At 30.4% G+C, this 21,702-nt stretch overlaps 1 protein-coding gene across 1 annotated transcript; it reads left to right on the top strand.

Moving 5' to 3' along the window:
- The first annotated feature begins 194 nt into the window (after positions 1-194).
- form3 (FH2 domain-containing protein formin 3) lies at positions 195-21,458 on the top strand. Its single transcript, XM_011505874.1, has 27 exons — positions 195-290; positions 409-524; positions 1,591-1,750; positions 3,487-3,520; positions 7,849-7,996; positions 8,503-8,682; positions 9,351-9,728; positions 9,987-10,181; positions 10,331-10,392; positions 10,534-10,722; positions 11,121-11,292; positions 11,508-11,615; positions 11,716-11,786; positions 11,920-12,299; positions 12,757-12,863; positions 12,946-13,084; positions 13,330-13,464; positions 13,543-13,693; positions 14,416-14,540; positions 14,632-14,766; positions 14,857-15,011; positions 15,663-16,044; positions 17,119-17,721; positions 18,047-18,364; positions 18,401-18,635; positions 19,666-20,029; positions 21,058-21,458. Exons 1-27 carry the CDS (start codon positions 224-226, stop codon positions 21,349-21,351), a joined length of 5,403 nt encoding a protein of 1,800 aa, XP_011504176.1. The 5' UTR covers positions 195-223; the 3' UTR covers positions 21,352-21,458.
- Positions 21,459-21,702: the final 244 nt, after the last annotated feature.

Genomic DNA, 21,702 nt, shown 5'->3' with positions numbered 1-21,702 from the left:
ATATATATATATATATATATAATTAACTTATATAAATTATAATTAATTATTACCTATTACAAATTAAGTTTCGAGTACGTATTCGCGATAGATTTTATTTTAATTTTAATATATATATATATATATATATATATATATATAAATTCGATAATACGAGAGCACTTTCAAATAATATATTTATTCATTTCAGATCGACACAAGTGTTATTACAAATGCAGTCAATATGGATTCCAATGTTGGTCTCGACTACATTGTGGATAACGCCGACTACTGCGACAAACTTGCTTCCGGTAAGCTAAGCCCACAGATAAGTGTATATATTTTTCTCTCCAATTTCTTATCAGTTACACAATTTATATCCTGTTTCCCGTGCTGTTACCATTGTGCAAACCAACATTTATGACGCAGCTTTGGATACAGCTTGTCCATCCGTGAAGAAGCAAGTCGTCGAGTTACTCTCGGCTCTCTGCGTTTACAGTCAAGATGGACGACAACGTGCAATCGACACTCTTCACATTTACCAGGTAAATATAAAAAATCTTAAAAATATGTATTTCTTATCTCGCAAAAAATACTATATATTATAGAGTAATATTTATATTTAAAAATATAATTTAAAATTCCGTAAAAGACTAAATGTAGACTAATTTTGTGTAATTTAAGAAATGATTTATTTACACACTTTCAATTTGATTTTATTACTATACGTATTACAAATATTAAATTATTTAAAAACTAATGAATTATTTACTATTTGCCATTGAAAACTATAATATAAAACGCATATACAAACTCTTATTGACAACATAAATCATAAATGCATCTTTTTAATTTTCTTATATATCGAAAAATTTTTGGAAAATTTTAAATCTCTTAGTGTTAAACTACACTTTATGATATTTAATAAGCAAAGCGTAGTACTAAAATAAAATCTAACTAATTAATAAAAATAAAAATGATTAAAGAAATAATTTCGACAATTTACTAAGAACTGGAAAAGGAAATCTTATCTCGTTATGAAAAAACAAAATTACATGATTCATTATACAAACCCAAGATAAAAAATATCAATCAAAAAACATTAATTTTTTTACAAGCACAAACAACCTAAAAATATAAAGTTATTTCAAAATCACGACAATGTAATTTTTATTTTAATACTCTTATCGAATTATTAAAAAAAATATCCGAATTAATTTAGACTTTGTTAAATCTGACAGATTTTGCGAAGCATGTTACTTTCTATTATGGCGCGGTAAATAAGCATTGCAAAAGCATTCCCAGCAGTTACACGGGTTTACAATTATATACGTATGTAAATTAAAAAAAAATTGTAGCAATAGCATAGACAAATTATCAAGAACTGAAAAAAGAAATCTTATACACATTAATCTTAATATTATATACATATATGCATATATGGATAAAACACGAGGCTTTGAAATAACAATATCCCCATCACGCTGATGCGCAATAATTTGGTGTGTTGGTACCTGCAAAACAATGAGTTTACTAGATTACTTATCCCGACGCTATTCTACACTATTTTAGTTGGTGATAAAATCCTGTCACGATATTTCTTGCCCACAGGAGCACAAAGGCGTGCGCTACCGGCTTCTTCTCGTTGTCGACGAGTTGCGAAAAGCAACGGCCGAGGATTACCAGACGGCGCTACTGGCATTCATCAACTGTCTAGTCATTTCCGCACCGGTCCTCAAGGACCGCATACGGATCAGAAACGAGTTTATCGGTGAGTGCGATAAGATTACTCTCTATTGAGATTGGCGTAAACAACTAAAGGATTATTCGATTTATTCGCTTTTAAGAATAATTACGAGTATTTAATTTATTCGAATTTACGTTTAACAGAAAGCTCAGGTATTTATTGTTCAGTGCTTTTATAATTTGTACATTATATTATTCAAAATAATTCACTTCAAGGTACATAGAATTTTAATGTGGAAATATTGCGAGATTTGCTGCTGTTTTTTCTTGACCAGTTGATGCAGCATTCAGAAGAACGTTCGTTATTTAAATTATGATTTCTACAATATACCGATTAATATATAATCAAAATGCTTTCAATTTTCTATGAAATATTTATATTTCTATATTTTATATTTTTATAAAATATAAAATTTATATAAAAATTTCTACATAAAAAAGGCACACTAAATGTTTTTGATTATTTGTGATTATTTATTTTATTGTCGTAATTTTTTAAAAATAGTAATAAAAATAATAAATATTAATAAATAATAATAAATAGTAATTATTTTGAAAAAGTAGTATTATTGTTATATACGAACATATTGATTCATGGGTTTTATCAGTAGAGTTATCCTTACATCAAAAGTCAATGTTATCAAATAATTTTAAAAGTAATATAAATAATTATTGTTATATAACAAAATGTGTTTGTATTATTTAATCATAAATAACTTTTACTTCCTTATATTACTGTAGATATAGAAAACTTAAAATTAATAACAGCTATGTTTTTTATGGTGGACTAGTAACGTTACTAGTAACTAGTTAATTTATATATATAAATAAAAAAGTCAATATTTTGTACGAATATATTTATATTGATAAAGTGAAATCGTTTTTACAAGTATTAGTAATTATAAATAATGAAGGATTTACAATTTCAGGAAACTTTTGATTACTAATTATAATGTCGAATGTGATATATCATTTTCTTACTCTTTATGCTTCTAATTCCTTACAGATTATATGACATTTAGTGCATTCTTTAAAAAGTCATTATGTTATTATATCAATTATTAGCACTTTTTATTTGATGTACTTTATGTAAGAATTTACTTGTTATTTAATTATTACAAGTTACGTTACATTTTTTTTTCATTTTTTACGATAGGTATAATTCATTTATAAATTTGCAGTAGGAAAACATGATTTTTTTATTAAGTTCTATTCATCTAATGTTGAATTTTTCTTTCTATATAGTATAACTTGCATCCAATTAGTATTTTAAATTCCATTCAACTGTATCAAATAAATCCACAATGTTAATTTCAACCAAAACCCATTATTATATTCTATATTATTATACTTTACATACAAGTATATTATACAAACTACCCAGGATTCTATTACTTAATATATATAATATTGCATACAAATATTTAATCTATTATTCTTTTCATTGTTATGGTAATCTATATTATATTTTAAGTATTAGTTATGTATTAATAGAAATAATTTTTCAATGATTTATCAAAAACTTTGTATATTTTGTAGTAATTACGTCTCTATGATAATTCTCATTTGACAGATCATAAAATACAACACTATATTTAATTGATTTATATTCCTTGAAATAATAATAAAGTATTACTTATTTAATTACTAAATACTATATAGAAATTAACATTAATTATAAAAAAATATAATTTTTTATTAAGTTAAATAAAATAAGTTTTTGATGAAAAGTAATTGTAATTAATAAAAGTATTTTTGTAGGTCTCAAGCTTCTCCCAATTCTCAACGATCTTCGGTAAGTAATCTTATATACTAAAAGCTAAATATAAGCATACATTAATATCATAAAAAATTGATTCACTCTTAATATTTCTTAATTATATATTAAAATTATTTTACTAGGAAAGCATTAAAATTAGTTTATTACATTTTCTATGAAAAATTGTTTTGAACAAACATAATAAATAAACAGTTCACGTATATGAATTAACATTGAAAAACTACAGTCACTTATATTACAATATAAGTAATCTATAATAATCTATATACAAAATTTACATAAATTTTTATTTTCAGCATTATTTACGTAAGTAAAATTTAACCATAGTAAAATTACAGTTGTATTAATAATAAATTTTTATACAAGTAAAATATCTTATAAATAGTCTGATACGTAAAAAGTCTAAGAACTTATAGAAATTAATTGTATACTTCTGTATACAATACATAATGCATTATAATAAGAAATATGCTATACAAAACTATAAAATTTATTGCATGGGGATTCTTTAGAGCTATATTATTCGAAATCCTTTCATATATGAGAATACTGTTTAAAAGTAGAATCACTTGAACTTGAATATTTCTTATCTGCAAATTATTGATAGTTTCAAAAGTGCATCTTTTTTAATTATTATATATTAATTATATATTCGTAAAAGCTTTTTGAATAATAATTAGAATAATATAATTTTAATCAAATATACTGGTTCTAGCTTGCATTTTATATACACAAATAATTTTTTAAAAAAATTATTAAAAATGAAGAAGAGATATGGCTAGAGCATTTTTAAATAATTTTTATGCTTATTGCACAATCAAATTCTTAAAGTCTATGACCAGAAACATAAAATACAACCCATTCAGGAGAGAACTAGGTTTAAATAAGAAAAATTTCGTATATACTTCTTATTAGGTGATAGAATAGTACTGTAACATTAAATTTCGATTCATTAAGACAGTGCTTCCAAATGAATTAAAAAAATCCATTAAGAAATGGCTAAATAAAAAAAAATTAAAAACTTAGTATTACAGAAAAATCCAATAGATCTTCAATATTTCTCTCTCTCTCTCTTTCTCTGTCTCTTTCTCTCCACGGAGAGGAACGTGCGATAGGCACCTCATAACATTATTCGTATGCTCGTCCGAAGTGCAAACTAAACTTTACAAAGAAAGCACGTGGAGAGACAGATAGATGATCAACCGAGTCACAGCGATAGTAGCATCCCGCCAGTAAGCGAGAAATAGAATCCAGACAACCTATGGTATCCTCTCCTTTTCTCGCTCTCGGCATCCGTTTTTCTTTCACTCTTTCTGCATTTCTCTTCATCTCTTCACATTCCTAGAGACCTTTAGAGACAAGAGAACCAGGAGACTAGGGACAGGCGTCTGAATCAGAAGGGGAAGTGGAAGGGAGAAAGCTCTTTCCACTTGCGCCCCCTCTCTTGCTTCACATGAAAATCAAGAGACAGAAAGATCATCCCGAATTAACCTCGAGACCAGAAAATTCCGAAGAAAGAGAGAGATGCACCTGCAGATCGACGACGACAACGACGACATCGCAGCCGACGCCGTCGCCACCGCCGCCACCGCCGCCACCGCCGCCACCGTCGCCACTGCCGTAGCTGCCGTAGCTGCCGAAGCCGCCACCGTCATAGCAGTGGCTGTGACGACTGGAGGCGCGCAACGATTGATAGTTTTAACTTCCCGAGAAGCGTGAGCGCACTCAAAAGACGACCGGTACCCTTTTACATTAGTTGTCCGTATTCTCGATTTTGTTTCTCGGCACCGCGTACTTTTGTGCGTGCGAGCCCTTAAATAAAGATCAAGCACCGACCTTATCGCACACCTCCATGGATACATAGAGAGCCGGAATCTGGCTGTCGCTCCCTCATGCTGCCAAGTTTCCAGTTTACACACTGTCTCTCCTCTGTTCGGCTTCGACATTCTACTGCAGCTCACGAGTTACTCCGACGTTTGTGTCTCTTTTTGTATGAGAGTGTGCGTATGTGGGTGTAAAATTTTCACGCGCTTTTTTCATTTTCTATTACGCACTCTCGCAAAACCCCTTCCACTGCCGCCATTTCACCATCTGTCGCACGTTCATTTCTTCCTTCTTTCATTCTTCTTTTCTTTAGCTCACTTCTCCTTTTTTTATGGTAGACCATTTCTATTTTCGTAGGCGTGTAATTACACTTTTTATAGGATGAAATTGTTCTATACTCCAAGCCTACGAATGCAGTCATATACCGCAAGCATTAAACCATTGTTGATTTAGATCCCATTTTACAAAGCAACACATACATGTGTTCAGCGAGATAAGTGTGGCGCAATCTTCGGAATGGACTAATGATACCACTTATGTTGATTTAGTTTCTACAGTTTTCAATAGTACGTGTAACATATTTTCTCTTGCTCTTACTGAAAAACAAACTTGCACATCATTATATTTTTATTCTGTTCTTCGTTTTATTTGTTTTATTATTATTACTATTATTATTACTATTACTATTATTACTATTATTATTATTATTATTATTATTATTATTATTATTATTATTATTATTATTATTATTATTATTATTATTATTATTATTACTATTATTATTATTATTATTCAAGCGATATTCTTACAAATTATAATTAACAAAAGTTATCATTCATTTTAAAAATTCGGTGTTTAATAAGAATAAGAATTACAATTACTTTTACATTTCGAATGATACTTGTATAAATGAATCACTGCTATTACATTTACAATAACAGAAGATATATCGAAATAACTTTACTGAAAAACTCAATTTATAAAAATTAATTAAAACACCAATTCGTTAGATGTTAATGAATAACTATTTATTCGGATAAATTGATGAAGAGTTTAGAATAATATTTTTATATTTAATTACAGTATAAAAGTATCTCGCGGTTAATATAGATTATAATGTTCAATTGTTATGAAATTTTCTATAATAGCTATAATTAAACTAAAAATGTGAAACCTAATCAAAATTAAACATAGATGCAAGTTTTGTGTGATTCACGCTAGTATGTGGCTGGTTTATATTTAAAATAACCGCCCTAAAATAAGTAGTAAGATTTCTGTCAGTATTCCACATATACCGGGGAAAAAATATCATGGAATAAATTTCATGACTTAAAATTTTTTAATATTATTTAAAACTAAATTATTCTACATATATAGAAATTTTTTTTTGTATTCTAAATGATAATTCTCAAATTATATAAAAGAAAAAATTAAAAGAAAAAAATTTACTATTCAAATATATTATAGTAAATATAAGAGTAAATATTTATATAATAATTGTTAATTTACTTTGATAATTATAATGTTAATTCATAACAATTCAAATTAACCTGCCATCAAAATGAACAATAACATAAAAAGATATAGGACTCAGCATTAGATATTTAAATAATTTCTTCAATTTTTTTAATGTATTTATAAATTAGTATATTGACATCATTGAAAATAATTTCTTAAGTTTATGTGCTTTTAAACAAACTCATAATGACCGTATATTTAGTATATAATGCCCAAGGCATATGAAATAATGAATATTTATTTCATGAATTTCTATTATAAAAATTTTATAGTAAATTCATTGAATAATTTAAAATAACAAATGAACGTCTGTTCGAACAGCGCACTCTTATGTATAGTAAAATAAAAAACACATCCGGTGCCGTTTAACACGATTCGAGCGTTTGTAGAGACATTTTGCAGCTTCGTATAATCGTCTCGCTCACAATATAATCTCTCCGACGTTGGTGCTTATGAATAATCACAGCAATAAAGCATGTCAAAGAAGCGCAGGGAGTCAGGAACAAGCTAAAATTAAAAGATATTGCCAAAGATTTTTGGATACAAAAGATTAGTGGGCCGTGAGCACTCTGTTAATCAATGAATTAATGCTGCCGTAAATCGATAATTGACGTTTGCCATGGGCAAACTGATTCATCAGCTGCTTCGTGCTCTGTTGATTTCGCGATACAATGGCCGTCGCGACTCGCCGTTAAGTGTAACGGTTCCGATGGACTGCTGCTACTGTCGCCGTTGCCGCCTTTAACTGCATTCATCCGGCCCGATGAGCTGTATTGATGACAGTCTTAGCCACCAATCATTGTAAGTCTACTTAGGTTTGTCCCCGCGGACTACAACGCATACGAAAGTTCATATGCGGTCGAACGCACGTACGTGCGCGTCCGGCATTGTCGAATGGTGACAGGGGAGTGCGGTTTCGTTCTGACATCGACTTGGCGGCAATGATGCGCTGTCATGAGTCCATCCACGCACCCACCGCTCACCAGGTATCTCCGTTTCAGGAAGGAGAAGAGCCACGTGCCGGATCTCAGGGTACAGTTGGACGTATTCGACGACCAAAGGGACACGGACGAGGAGCTATCGAATCAAGGCCCACCCGGCATCGATCTATCCTCACACGTCGATGTCTTTTACGCCATCCTTGGACAGGTGAGGCCAAGCCTTACATTTCTATACTGCTCGAAACCTTGGTGGAAAGATAACGATGATTCAGGAGAAGTTCAGCTAGTGGTGTTATGCGAGATTCGAGAACTAATGACATACGCCACTCGATGAATTTACTTGAATACAGTTTTGAAATAATTATTTCTAATTGATCTTTATATTATTGGTGTCACTAATACTTATTTCAATGGATCTATAAATTATTTTAACTTAATCTTTTCATGTGAAATTAGCTCTATTTTTCATTTTATTTGTCGCACTTGCAATCGTCTATCATTGGACTTAATAACGTTGCAACTATATATTATAACTAATTATAACTTTTTATAGATTTATTATAAGTTATAAACTATAACTTTCTATCTCGCCTATGTGTTACTTTAATTAATACAATTTTAAATAAATATAAATTATAAATTGTCCCACATTTTGTGCTCAGGTAAACAACAGAAGAGAATAACGAATAATTAGCAAATTTATATTATGTATAGGTCGCAGACACACCTCAAGAAATTCCATTCCTGAGCATACTACAGCATTTATTGCGACTTGATCCTAAAGAGGCGGCAAGCGATCTTGCCTGGGATACCGCCGAAACGTTGGTCCATCGAGCCACATTATTAGAGAACCGAGAGGATGCTACCAAGCTCTTGAGATCACCGAGCTTACAGGTTACTATTCTTATTCATTGGATACACTTTTTTGCTTCGAATAACGACGTGATCTAAGAATGCTGAGCTTAACGTTCAAATCCTACTATGTTTTGTATTTACTTCAAATTCTCCTCTTATTAATTAATGGCAGAATAATTTTAAATAGTTAGAAATTCATATAAAATTAAATAGATTAAATATTTTATATATAAAATAATTTATATAAAAATTAAATATATTAAATAAATTAAATATTAAATATTAAATAAAAAATTTTTAAAAATTAAATAGAATAAAATTAAATATACGTTTATACAAAGCATTAAGTTAGATCGTTATGTTTTCATGTAAATATTTATATATAAAGACTTACTTTTTATTTAGTCAATATGAACTATATTATTCTTTAAAATATGATTAATAATGCACATAATAATTTCACTTAAAATCTTGTAACATCGAATATTTACTGAATTACAACAAAACATAAATCATTATAATAATCAAGGTCATAAAATAACGCGCAACTTACTACTTCAAAAAAGTATCATACATTAAAAGTAAATTTTAAAATTTACAATACTTAAAAGACAATAAATAGACACCATCTTATAAATTATGTTCTTAATTATATTGAAGAAAATGAAGTAGTTTTTATTAAATCTGTTTAAAATTGGCAAATTCAGACGAATCTATGCTGCCACTGTCGAGGTACCGATCAGACCTGCGGTGGCAGTCGCAAGTCCTCGGTGCCGACGACGACCTCCACAGCAACAACGATGACAACGAATGCGAGCCCCGTGCCACCTCCGCCCCCGCCGACTCTCATACTGCCGCCTCCGCCCCCACCGCCGTTCCTTGTTGTTGGACCCCCGCCACCACCACCAAATGCTCCTATGGAAGTACCCCCGCCATTGCCCCCACCACTCCAAACGCCGATTCCCACTCGCGTTCCCACCCCGGAACCACCCAACAACAGCGCCAAACTCCTACCGCAACAGGAAATACCCACCCCCAAGACCAAGATGAAAACCATCAACTGGAACAAGATACCGAACCACAAGGTTTAATTCAACATTTTTAATTTTGCTTCTATGTCACTTTAATTTTTACTATTTAATTATTATCTAATTATGATTTGTCCTGTTTGGGAAAATATTTGAAACATTATACTTGAATTAACTGCTTAAAATATGACACCGAAACACGAAACACTCGTTGTTTGCTCTGAACTTTTCTATAATAATTACAATTTATATACATATGTACATAATATGGCATTATGCATTGTATATTATTTGTTTGTTTTCAATTACATGTAGGTCATTGGCAAAAGAAACATTTGGTCTCTAGTTGCTAACGAGCATCAAAATTCGCCGATGGCGGATTTAGACTGGGCAGAAATGGAAGGGCTTTTTTGTCAACAAGTGCCACCCATGATTCCAGTCAATACTACATATTCCAACAATTTTGGCAATGGAGTGGATACTGATAGACGACGTCGTGAACCTATGGAAGTAAGCATTTTGAATATGATTTGTTATTTCAAAACATAAACATTTATATATTTTTTTGTATCGAAATAATATATCAAAATATAGTATCGAAACAAACTAATTTTCAATTAACAAACTTTTATCTTATAAATTATTTATTTTAATTGTAGATTGCATTACTTGATGGCAAGAGGAGCTTAAACGTTAATATATTTTTAAAGCAATTCAGAAGGTAAGAGCCGCATCGAACCTTTGTTGTATACTTAAAACCATTACTTCACCAATAAAAATGAAATAATGCACATACATATGTGCAAGTTCATAGCAATCTGCATAAATAACATTGAGATATAAAAAGGCTTATTTCCTATAGTTCAAATGAAGATATAATTCAACTAATCAAAGACGGTGGGCACGATGATATTGGTGCTGAGAAACTAAGAGGCCTGCTAAAAATCTTGCCGGAGGTCGACGAACTCGAAATGCTTAAAAGCTTTGACGGTGATAAGTCGAAGCTCGGAAACGCTGAGAAATTCTTCTTACAGCTTATTCAAGTACCAAAGTAATTAATATTGCATTGATAAGTTTTCATTTTTTATAATATTTTTTAAAATAGCGGGCTTTCTTTCTTCTATGGAATACGAAGATTGTATCGAAAATGATATATTATTGCATTGAATAACTATAATTTTTGTATAAATAGTATTGCATGTATAATATAAATTTGTAATATTCTTTATTATTATATATGAATATTATATAGTTTTTACAGTTATTTTTAATATCAGATTTTAACTTGAAATGTAGCTAATGAAAGTAAAAATATATAAACAATTTTAGTAAAGTATTTTATCATAGAACATTCTTGTTCATAATAATTTTTCCAAATTCTACTTTTCACATATTTACTTTCAACTTGTCAATTACATATTTACTTGTCACTGTTGTTCTACTCTACAGTTATAAATTACGCATTGAATGTATGCTACTAAAGGAAGAATTTGCAGCGAACATGAGTTACCTTGAACCAAGTATAAATTCGATGATTCTCGCTGGCGAGGATCTTATGACAAACAAGTCTTTACAAGAGGTGCTTTATATGGTATTAGTGGCTGGAAACTTTTTAAATTCAGTAAGTAAATTTTGAGCATTCATATTACATATAGATATTTATCAATATATGTGATATGTTGCAGTCCTTTAATTAATTTTTAAATAGTGTATTAACTCTTCAAAGTACTTAATTCTGTCTTTATTTTATTTAATTTATAAAATAACAATAATATATAAATTAAAAAATTATAATTTAAAAGTTTTACAACAGAAAAAATTTATTTTATTAATCAGGGCGGTTATGCAGGAAATGCTGCTGGTGTGAAATTATCATCTCTTCAAAAATTAACTGAAATTCGTGCCAATAAGCCTGGGATGAATCTTATACATTATGTAGCAATGGTAAATAATTGCATTAATATATACATATATTTATTTATTTATTTAGGACATTAAAGGTATCAATAATTTTTTTAATTTTTATTTATTATAATTACTGTAGCAAGCTGAACGGAAAAGAAAGGATTTACTAAATTTCGCTCGAGGAATGAGTGCTCTTGATTCAGCTACAAAGTAAATATTACTTTATTTGCATCAATTTTATGGATGTATTATTAGATAATAATTTCATTCCTTTATCAAAGTACAATGAGTAAAAAATGGTTTTATTTTAAACACAATGCTTCCTTTCTGTTAAATTTACTAGAACAACGGTCGAGCAGTTGATGAACGAATTTAATGCACTAGATACAAGAATAAAGAAAATACGAAGCCAAATACAGCTGCCCAGTACCGAACTCGATATTCAAAATCAAATGGCCCAATTTCTACAGATGGCCGAGCAAGAAATGGCGCAGCTAAAAAGGGATATGGAGGAGCTTGACGGCGTTAAACGCACTCTTGCCGAGTTTTTTTGTGAGGACTTTAACACTTTCAAAATTGAGGAATGTTTTAAAATCTTCCATCAGTTTTGTCAGAAGTTTAATCAAGCAGTGGCGGAGAATGAAAGACGAAGAATTCAAGAGGAACAGGTGCTTGCCAGACGAAAGCAAAGGGAGGACCAGCTACTAGCTAAAAAGCGCCTATGTATGAAAAAAATTTATTTTATATATATATACATAATTTTTTTATTAAATAGGAAGTAATAAAATGGATTAATATTATTATTTTACTAGATATTATTGCTTAGATAATATTATAATATATGGATAATTATGTATATTATATTATTGCTATACCGTTATCATGAAATATTCAAATTAAAATCATAGGTACATAAAAAGTATATTAAACCTCAATTCCAGCGAATAATAAATAAAGATATATAAAATATCTTTGGCTTCGATACTTAATCCAATAAGTTCCGCGAAATTTTTTTTATATTTAATATAAAGTTAGTTTATCTATTGCAGTGAAATTTTTAAAAATGATTTCGTATTATTTTAGATGAAAATATTTTTCAATTATAATTCACATACCAAAAGTCATCTGATAAATTTGAACAATAATTTAAGTCCATAAAAGAATTTTAAACATTTTTCAGTGAACAATCAAGCTGAAACTCCGAATTCCGAATCTGATTGTTATTTGATGGATTATAACTCTTTGGAAAATGGAATGCCACAAAAATCTTATAGTCGCGATACCAAGGTTAGTCCTACATTATAAGAGATTTATAAAAACAAACGATAAAAAAATAGCAATCTTAATAATTTGCATATTATTTTAATAGATAAAAAGACTTCAGAACGGCATCGTAACGTCAGATGAAGACATATCAACTACAGGATCGCCTAATATTCGTCGACGTTTAGGCTCTTGTTCGGGCGGTCCTGATCAACTCTCTACCAAAGAAGATACTTATTCACCAGGTACTTTTTTAAATACCTACCATAAAATACATACTTCATTTATATGTTAAAATGTAAAAGTTCAAAATTCAAAAAATGTATTTTAAAAATATTAAATAATGTTAAAAAACATTATTATTCACATACACATACGCTGGCGTTCGTACTTACATACAAGTGTACTGCTTATTCTTTAGAATTTACGACAGTTCATATATTTATTTATATAAAGTAAACGTAATCAATAGACTTTCATTGTTTTCTAGATATAACACCAAATGGAACCTTACGTCGAAGACGGAGTCGCATCCCATGTGAAGATGACGACGGTAACTTAATGGACTTTTTACGTACAACTGGCCAGGATAATATACGAGAGCGAAAGTCATGGGGTAGTTTAGGTACCTTCAATTTCCTTTTTTTAATTTATACTTTTGTTTGACAAGCAAGACTTTTGTAACTACAAAGATTTTGTTAAGATCGTTCCTGGGCAAAGCGAGCACGCGGACAACCACGGCGAGGAGATTTATTGAACGCCGATTTCTCTGGTGATCGTGAAAGGCCGAGTTCACCATCTCCACTCATCGAAAGCAAGTCTTTCTTACACGAAGAAGAAACGAAACCTACTGGGTAAGATAATCGGTCAATAGATATTTTTTATAAATAGGTATTTTAAAAAGTTCGATGATTGCTAAAATTATAATATATTATTTTCCTATACAAAGAAAATATAAATCAATCTAAAAAATATGACACTATCCAAACATTTGTAATTGATAAATTATCTACTCATTATCAATTTTCTACATAGTTAATAAATATCTTAATTATTTTAATTATATTTTCCTTATTTATATTGCAATTTTTCATATTGTTATTTGATACATTCTAATAATGAATATTTAATCATATTAAATGACATATTTTTTACAGAAAAGCAATAAAATTAATTTATTTAATCACAAAAGAAATGTATGCTATTTTGATAGGATTTGTAATTTTATAGATGATTGAATTCAAACATTTAATTAATGCTTTTTAATCTTGATAACCTAGAAGATTTCAGTACATACTTCTATAATTTAAATTCACATATGTAAACCTTAAACACAAAAGAATATTTATACCACATAGAGGTTACGAAATATGTTAATGTTGCTGTCAATTAATAGGAAACGGGAAAGATGGATGAAGAAATATTTCAGTAAACGTTATGTATACTGATATAGTACACATTTTCCTTATTTGTTTTATTTCCTATTATATCAAACGGCAATTTAATAAATTTTATAAGAAAAGTTTTTTTGTAAATATAATAAATAATTCAATTTCATTGATTATAATGTTAACAGGAAAGCTTGGAGACAAAAGATTGAAGCTTGGCTGACGGAGAATGAAAAAGAAGAGCGTGCGGGTGAAAAGCTTCAACGAAAAACTAGACAACGACAAGCTAACCGCCGATCCTTCGAAGACTCAGGTATATTTAAAACTATTTTTAATATCTTTTTAAATCTCTTAATCAACGATTTATTTATTTATTTTAAAATGTACTTTTAAATAACTTGTAGAGAACGAAGGCAAAATTTCACAGTTGAATGCCTTTGCCGAGGACAATATATCGAATAGCGACAGATACCAAAAATACGATTGGCGTCCATCTGTCGAAAAAACCGATGTTATGCGAACAATGGAAGCTATCGAAGGTAATGTTTACTTGAATATCGGGGTGTTAAAATAATAGTTTCAATAAATTATATGGACCTTCCATTAAAACACTCTTTTTAAATTAATAGAAGCTCAACCAACATCATTACAAAAAGATAAATCTCCTTGGAGGAAGTCCAGCCTCAATGTGCCAAGTAGTATTGAGGATAGTGATGCTCGATATTCTCGTAGACTTCGATCTAGACTCAATCCAGACAATATTCTTGGATCAAGTACTTTACAAGTACGCCAATACATAATGGTTTTTTAATTTATGACTACCTGTTATATTTGAATTTTCAAAAAAAAAAATCAATTTAATCTCATAATTTCTTAAAAATAAGTACCAAATAATTAGATAGATACATATACATATTAATTAGGATAGATTAAACCGCGGTCATAAAATTTTAAATCCATTTTTAAAAAATTCATGAAATAATTAGTATTTTCAGCGAATAAAAATATATGTAGAAAATCTAAAATACAATATAGGTTACAAAGTTAATTTAATATAAAAAAATAATTGTAATATAAATTAATTATGCGAAAATATTATAAATATAACTTAAATATTATTTTGAGAATAGCTACCCATTTTAATTGAATTTGAATTATCGTGCTTGTAAAGAATTGCTATTCCAAATTTAAGAAATAAATTTACTATTTATAATAAGTATTGTAATAAGTACTGAGTTTAATAATAATTACCTTAATTTTATTATGAATACTTAAAAATATAAAAGCTACTAAAGAACTCAAGCTTTAATAATGCGCATATTATGACGACATCAAAATAAAAATAATGAAATACAGATTAAAGAGTTGTAATTGTTAAGAATGAAGCATACGAAGAGTAATCCTCTATTAGTATATATACGTCTGGTTGCTACAGGCAATTCGTGAAGAAGAGCGTAAGAAAAACAAAGTATCGGAACCGGTTGGTGTGGATGGAGGCCTCGACGAGCTGACGATTTACCTGCGTACACCGACTACAAAGCCTCAAACACCAACGTCGCGACGGTTATCCCAATTGAACAAACGCAGTCCCGAAGATTCCGAAAGTATAAGTGACAAAATTGAAATTGATTCGGATAATATCGAGACACCCCCGGCAACTAGGCGACTCTTTAGTCCGTCAAAAGATATCAAACTTATCGACAAGGATACTTCTAAGAGGGATCGCGCGTCATCGGTGACGCCGTCAACAGCCTCCACGACGACACCGACCACGACTAACTGCGATGCTAATAATTCCTGCATGGACCTTGGCAGCGGTAGATATCCACTTTTTATTTACTGTTGTACGAATTCAAGTTCAAAGGCAATACTTGAAAATTTCTCATTAAGTTTCGTGAAAGTTATTTTCTCCTGACGTGATCTTGATAATACTTTAACGTATTCCTCCCATATCGTATATCTATTTTTTATTCATTATTATGAAAATGAAAAATCAGTTACGTAAAATTTATTAAAATTTTATTGCAAAGAAAATCATTAATATATAAAAATTTAAAATAATAAATAAAAATAAATTTATTAAATTTTAAGAATAACTATAGAAGTAATTTAAATCCATTTAATAAATGATCAAGATTCAATCAATATAAACTGAAATAAATTATAAATCTGTTCTGTGTAATGAATATAATAAAAAATTAGCATAAAAAATAATTACCTTTGTTATTTAAAGAATTTATGAAATAAAACAATTCATGTTAAAATACTTAAATATCAAACAAATATTTTATCATTCATATTTTAAATATGATAATTTATAATTTATTATATTAAGTATATTATTATATATAGTTCGAATATATAAGAAAAAGGTAAGAAAATCTAAGCTTTATTAAATAACTTTGTTTTTTTTAATTTATACGAAATTATCTTTACTTCAGGTATTGTATTTAAATATTCGTGCTTGACTTTTTAATGTATTATAATCATTCGAAAAATATTCTTTTTACGAAACAAGTATTTAAAAATTATTTATTGATTTATAAATGGGCTTAAAAATTACACCATTACATCAAATTAACAATAAAATCCTTTTATCATTAATGCAAATTGTTTTTTAATTAATTCTGATATATTAAAGTAATTATAAAATATTAATATTAAAATAATTTACGTAAATTTTATATATTAAGTAAAAGAGATTAAATAAACTATTATTTATAAGCAAGTATTTGTGTGCTTTTTACGGCTCAAGTAATAATATTTTCGTCCTTTTCCTAACACGAAGTTGCTTTCTCTTTGAAAATCAAAGACTCTTGTCATTGCAATATTATAATATCTATAATCGGATAAAGTAGGAGAAAGCCTGAATACTCGCTTGTATTCGATAGGTAACTTCGACAGATTCTCAGCCACCCGTCGCACGCGTCGTTACAAAAAAGGTCAGGATCCTTCACTCGATAAGGACGGCCTAAAACTTGAACTCCAGGTCGGACTTGAGAGTGGTTTGGAAGATATCATTGGAACTTTGACCACCGGTCACACGAACACCGCGGCTCGTCGACCCAGCAGCCTTGCCCTGGCCGATGAACAAAACGACGGCGATGCAATGCTCCGTATTTGGCAGGACAAGCTTAAACGTCGGGATGCTAAGCGCGCTGATATCGAGGCAGCCCTCGCAGAAATCACCAAAAATGGCGAGGATCTGCAACAGCTCTCCGGGGCAAGTGCTCGAGGTTCGCGACTCCCTGTTACCCAACCGGCTCCCGTCCTTGCAGTTACTAATACTGTACTCAGTCCCGTAATGCAAGAATCGCGACCTCGCGAGGCGGCTTGCATTCACCCCGAGAGGGCTACACCTAGTCGTGAGAGACGTCGCAGTATGATCGACCCTAGCCAAGTCAAGGAATCTCTTAGATTGATGAACGAGCCGGAACTCATTAGCAACCCTACGGACGAGATTCTGCCTAGTGACACTCTCAAAATACTTGATGGTCAGTGAAAACCGATAAATAATAAAGCAACCCAATTTCCTTTTTCCCACATACATCAATTCGAGACTAGAATTCAAATTCATGCCTGAAGGACTCAAAACAACATCTCCTTTTGAAATGAAAGTTCATGATCGTTAAATGACATGTTAATACCTTTTAAATATTAGTATTGTTGGAAATATTATCTTCAATTTAAATTAAAATTTACTTTTTTTCGTATAATATATGCATCACGAATTCCCAGTTAAAATGAACTAATTCTACTAATAATCCATTCTCGTCTAAAATATTTCTAATGATATAATAGGAAAGATATTTAATATAGCAGCGGTCGACAATCCATCGCGGAGCTTAAAATCCGAGGAGAGCAGTAGAAACTACGATCCTTTGGGTCAGCAAGTTCAAGGAAGGCAGAGCCTTGTATTCAGCAAGGGCACTCCTCGCTACATCCCAGAGCTAAGCATGACGAACACTGGTAAAGCACGCGAAATCGAGCTCAATGACGAAGGCTTCGAGGAGACACAAAGTCTTGTTTCCGAGACATTAAGCCAAGAAGCCTCCTCTGGTAATTATGAGACAGATACACATGACTCAACTCGCTGTTCACCAGCGGAGCTCAGGCGCACGGGAAGCGGTGCCAGGGGTAGCGGCCCTGTTAATGGTGAAGGTGTAGATGGAGGCGGCGGTAGTGGCCTTAAAGTTGGTTCGCCAATTGCTGGCAGCACCATGACTAAATCTCTTCAGAGGCGCGACAGCTCCAAAATCGTCAGTCACGAGAAGAACATTGCTAAAATCAAAAGCTTTGATAGGCGAGACAGTAGGGATAACTTTAGCGGCAGAATGACCAAGGGTCAAGACGGCTCGAGTTTTTTGCCTAAACGTACGGCTAGTTTAAAGAGGGAGCCACTCACCAGGTCAGTACGCTCTTCAATCCCTATTCCAGTCTTTAATGACAGTACTGCTACTTTCGTAATATCCACAATTATAATCTTCGTAGTGATGCAATTAGAATTTTTCGTATAAAACAATATTTTCATATATAGATTGAATAAAAATTAAAATAGTAAATAAGTAATAATTAGAATTAATTGCAATATAATTGATAGAAAAAATTAAATTTTTAATTTCATCATGCCAATGTTAAAAAACTTATTGATATTATTCGATTAAATAAAGTTATTGAATATCTATGAATTAAAATCAACATCCAAATTAAGAATATCTAAATTTTAATAATTTGTTAAATACTTAATACAATATTAATAAATAGAATGTTAAAATTTAATTTAATTTTTAAATGCTGGTAACAATTTCATGCTACCTACTAAATATAAATTTCCATTTTTAAAAATTTATTATTTTACTTAAGCTTCTATAAATCCTAAAGTTAAATATATTTCAAGACAAATAAATTAACAATCGGAAAATTTTTATTTAGGATTTAAATTAAAAAATTTAAGTAATAAATTGAGTAAAATTGTTGTTTTAAATAAGAATTAAATTCATAATAAGCCCAAATATTGATTTATGAAATAAAAGTAATTTGTTAAAAAAAATATTTATTTCTTAATATTAATTGAATAATTGTCCCATAAAATAATTGAATTGGAATCATATAAAATACTTAAATAAATAATATCTGAATTATGAATTATATATATATATATATATACATATTGCTTTTAATAAGTATATTTTATTAAATTATTTATTTACAATTGCTATAGCTATACATTTAATAATAACGTTTTATAAATCTATAGTTTATTTTTTCAATATATATTTACAGGTAATGAGATTCATTAAGATCTAATTTGATTTATTTCTTTTCAGTTTCGATTAATTAATTCTCGATAAAGTTGCCTTTCAAATAAATTTCTTTCAGTATAGATAAAGTTGATAATGAATGTGTTAATGATATTGCGGTACTATTATCATTGTCAGGAAGAGTTTAGAGAGTACGAGGCGCTCGTCATCGAACGCCGTCCCGAGGAACGAGGTCGAGCGCTCTGGTTCACGTAGTAGTTTGCGTAGCTCTCGCAGTTCCCTTAATTCTGCAACATCCGTAAATACGGTGCGAAACATCAGACCAAGTTCTGGTCACGCCCACCTCGGCAGATATACTTCGGCAATTCGCGCCCTTACCAACGACCTGCGCAAGAACTCCACAGGCTCAAATAGTGGTTCCGAGGAAAAAAGGCGACCTCTAACCCCGAGAATATCCACCACCAAAATTCCTGCTAGTAGGAGCAGTAGTAGCGGTAGTAGCGTTGGACCGGCGGTTAGAAACATCCGCAAATCCATAGGGGTAAGTTAACCTTTCATCGAATATTTGCTTATCACCGAAAAGTTTGTTTACATTTACACTTTCTTAATCGAAACAAATGAAAGCTTTTAAAAAAAAAAACAGTTCCAAGTCGTTTTAATTGTTCTTGCTCCATAATTCAGGAGTTGAAATTTATACCTACGCTCTTCTGTCGATACCTATTTATATAATAAGTATAAATAATATACAAAATAAGTATAAATAAGTATACATAATAAGTAATTAACTGTATTATACAAATATTGAACGTTATTAAACATTGTAATAATGAGATATTACAATATATAATTTTATAGGTTTAGACGAAACATACACATTAATAATTAATGTCTATTATAGAATTTGATTATCTGACTATTCAAATGTTGAACTTAATGTTCTCAAATATAAAATATAAATTTCTAATTTTTAAATATTTTTCATTTTAATACACTTTGTATTAAGCAATATAGTAACGTGTAGTAAGATTAGAAAAATTCTATATCTACCTATATCGTTGTATAGACGAATAATAAACAATTATATAGTTATTTACTATATAAAATAAAATAATGGATGCGTCTATTCGTCATTAAATATTTCATTATTAGTGGTTCATAATTAAAACTATTGGTAAAATAATTGTCATATTCGATTGCTAAATTCACAAGAATTAATTTAAGTGAAAATTTATGCGACGGTTACAAAAGTGACAAAATTATCAACAATGATGTCTAGATAAAATTATAACAAAATTATCAAGTGATTTACACCAGAGGTAAATGATGAATTTCCTACTTATTGTCTGGTCATATTAATAGAGATGAATAAATGATTGGTATGCAATTCGAGAGTTGAACAAGAATACATAAATTAAAAAAACAGTAGAATGATAATTATTACTAACCACTCTCATCATAATCATTATTTAGCACTCACAACCAATCGTACCGATGAATAATTTCTTCCTTATATATATACACAAATTCCGTAAGATTCATCTCAATAATACTGTTCCATCGTAATTGCAGACGGTGTCGGAGACTGCACGCACAAATAGTAATGGATCGCGCAGTCGACCTGGGATCGTAACATCACGTAGCAGCAGCAGTGGTAGCAGCGTTGGACAACAACTCTTGGCCAATGTAAGTAAAACCTTCGGACCGAAGTCCCGGAACGTTGGCGGTCCGAAAGTTGGCCAGTCGCAAAGCCTCGCTCCCAACGTCGCTACTAGGAGTCAGAGTTTCATGCGACCAACAGCCGCGAGTGCCAACAAGGGCTCAATACCCAATCTTCCCAAAAGCATGAAGACGCTCGTCAAATAGTCATTTTGGTTGGCCGTGTTTACTCCCGTAACACTTGGAAGTACATGCAGTAATTCTTCAACATATAAATAGAGAGAAGGTTGGATGGGATCGGAATTAAGAACGAACCCTCCTAATGCTACTACGTTATGCGATCCTTGTTTGATTCTTGTCCACGCCCATTGTTAATAACGTTAGGCTCCTTCAAGTCATCGCAGTAAACACGCTCGCTTGCATTCCCCATTTACTGTATATACAGACACATATAACTGCAACTGTGCTTTAGCCGGTGAGTATGTAATAAGTAAAAACCTTCTACACGAAAAATGTAAATTACATAAATGGATATCATTATATTTTCTTTGTTTATGT

Source organism: Ceratosolen solmsi, unplaced genomic scaffold (assembly GCF_000503995.2).
Source record: "Ceratosolen solmsi marchali unplaced genomic scaffold, CerSol_1.0 scaffold7, whole genome shotgun sequence".
Classification (NCBI taxonomy): domain Eukaryota; kingdom Metazoa; phylum Arthropoda; class Insecta; order Hymenoptera; family Agaonidae; genus Ceratosolen; species Ceratosolen solmsi.
The sequence above is the reverse complement of the archived record's forward strand: the minus strand, read 5'-3'. Positions and strand labels throughout refer to the sequence as shown.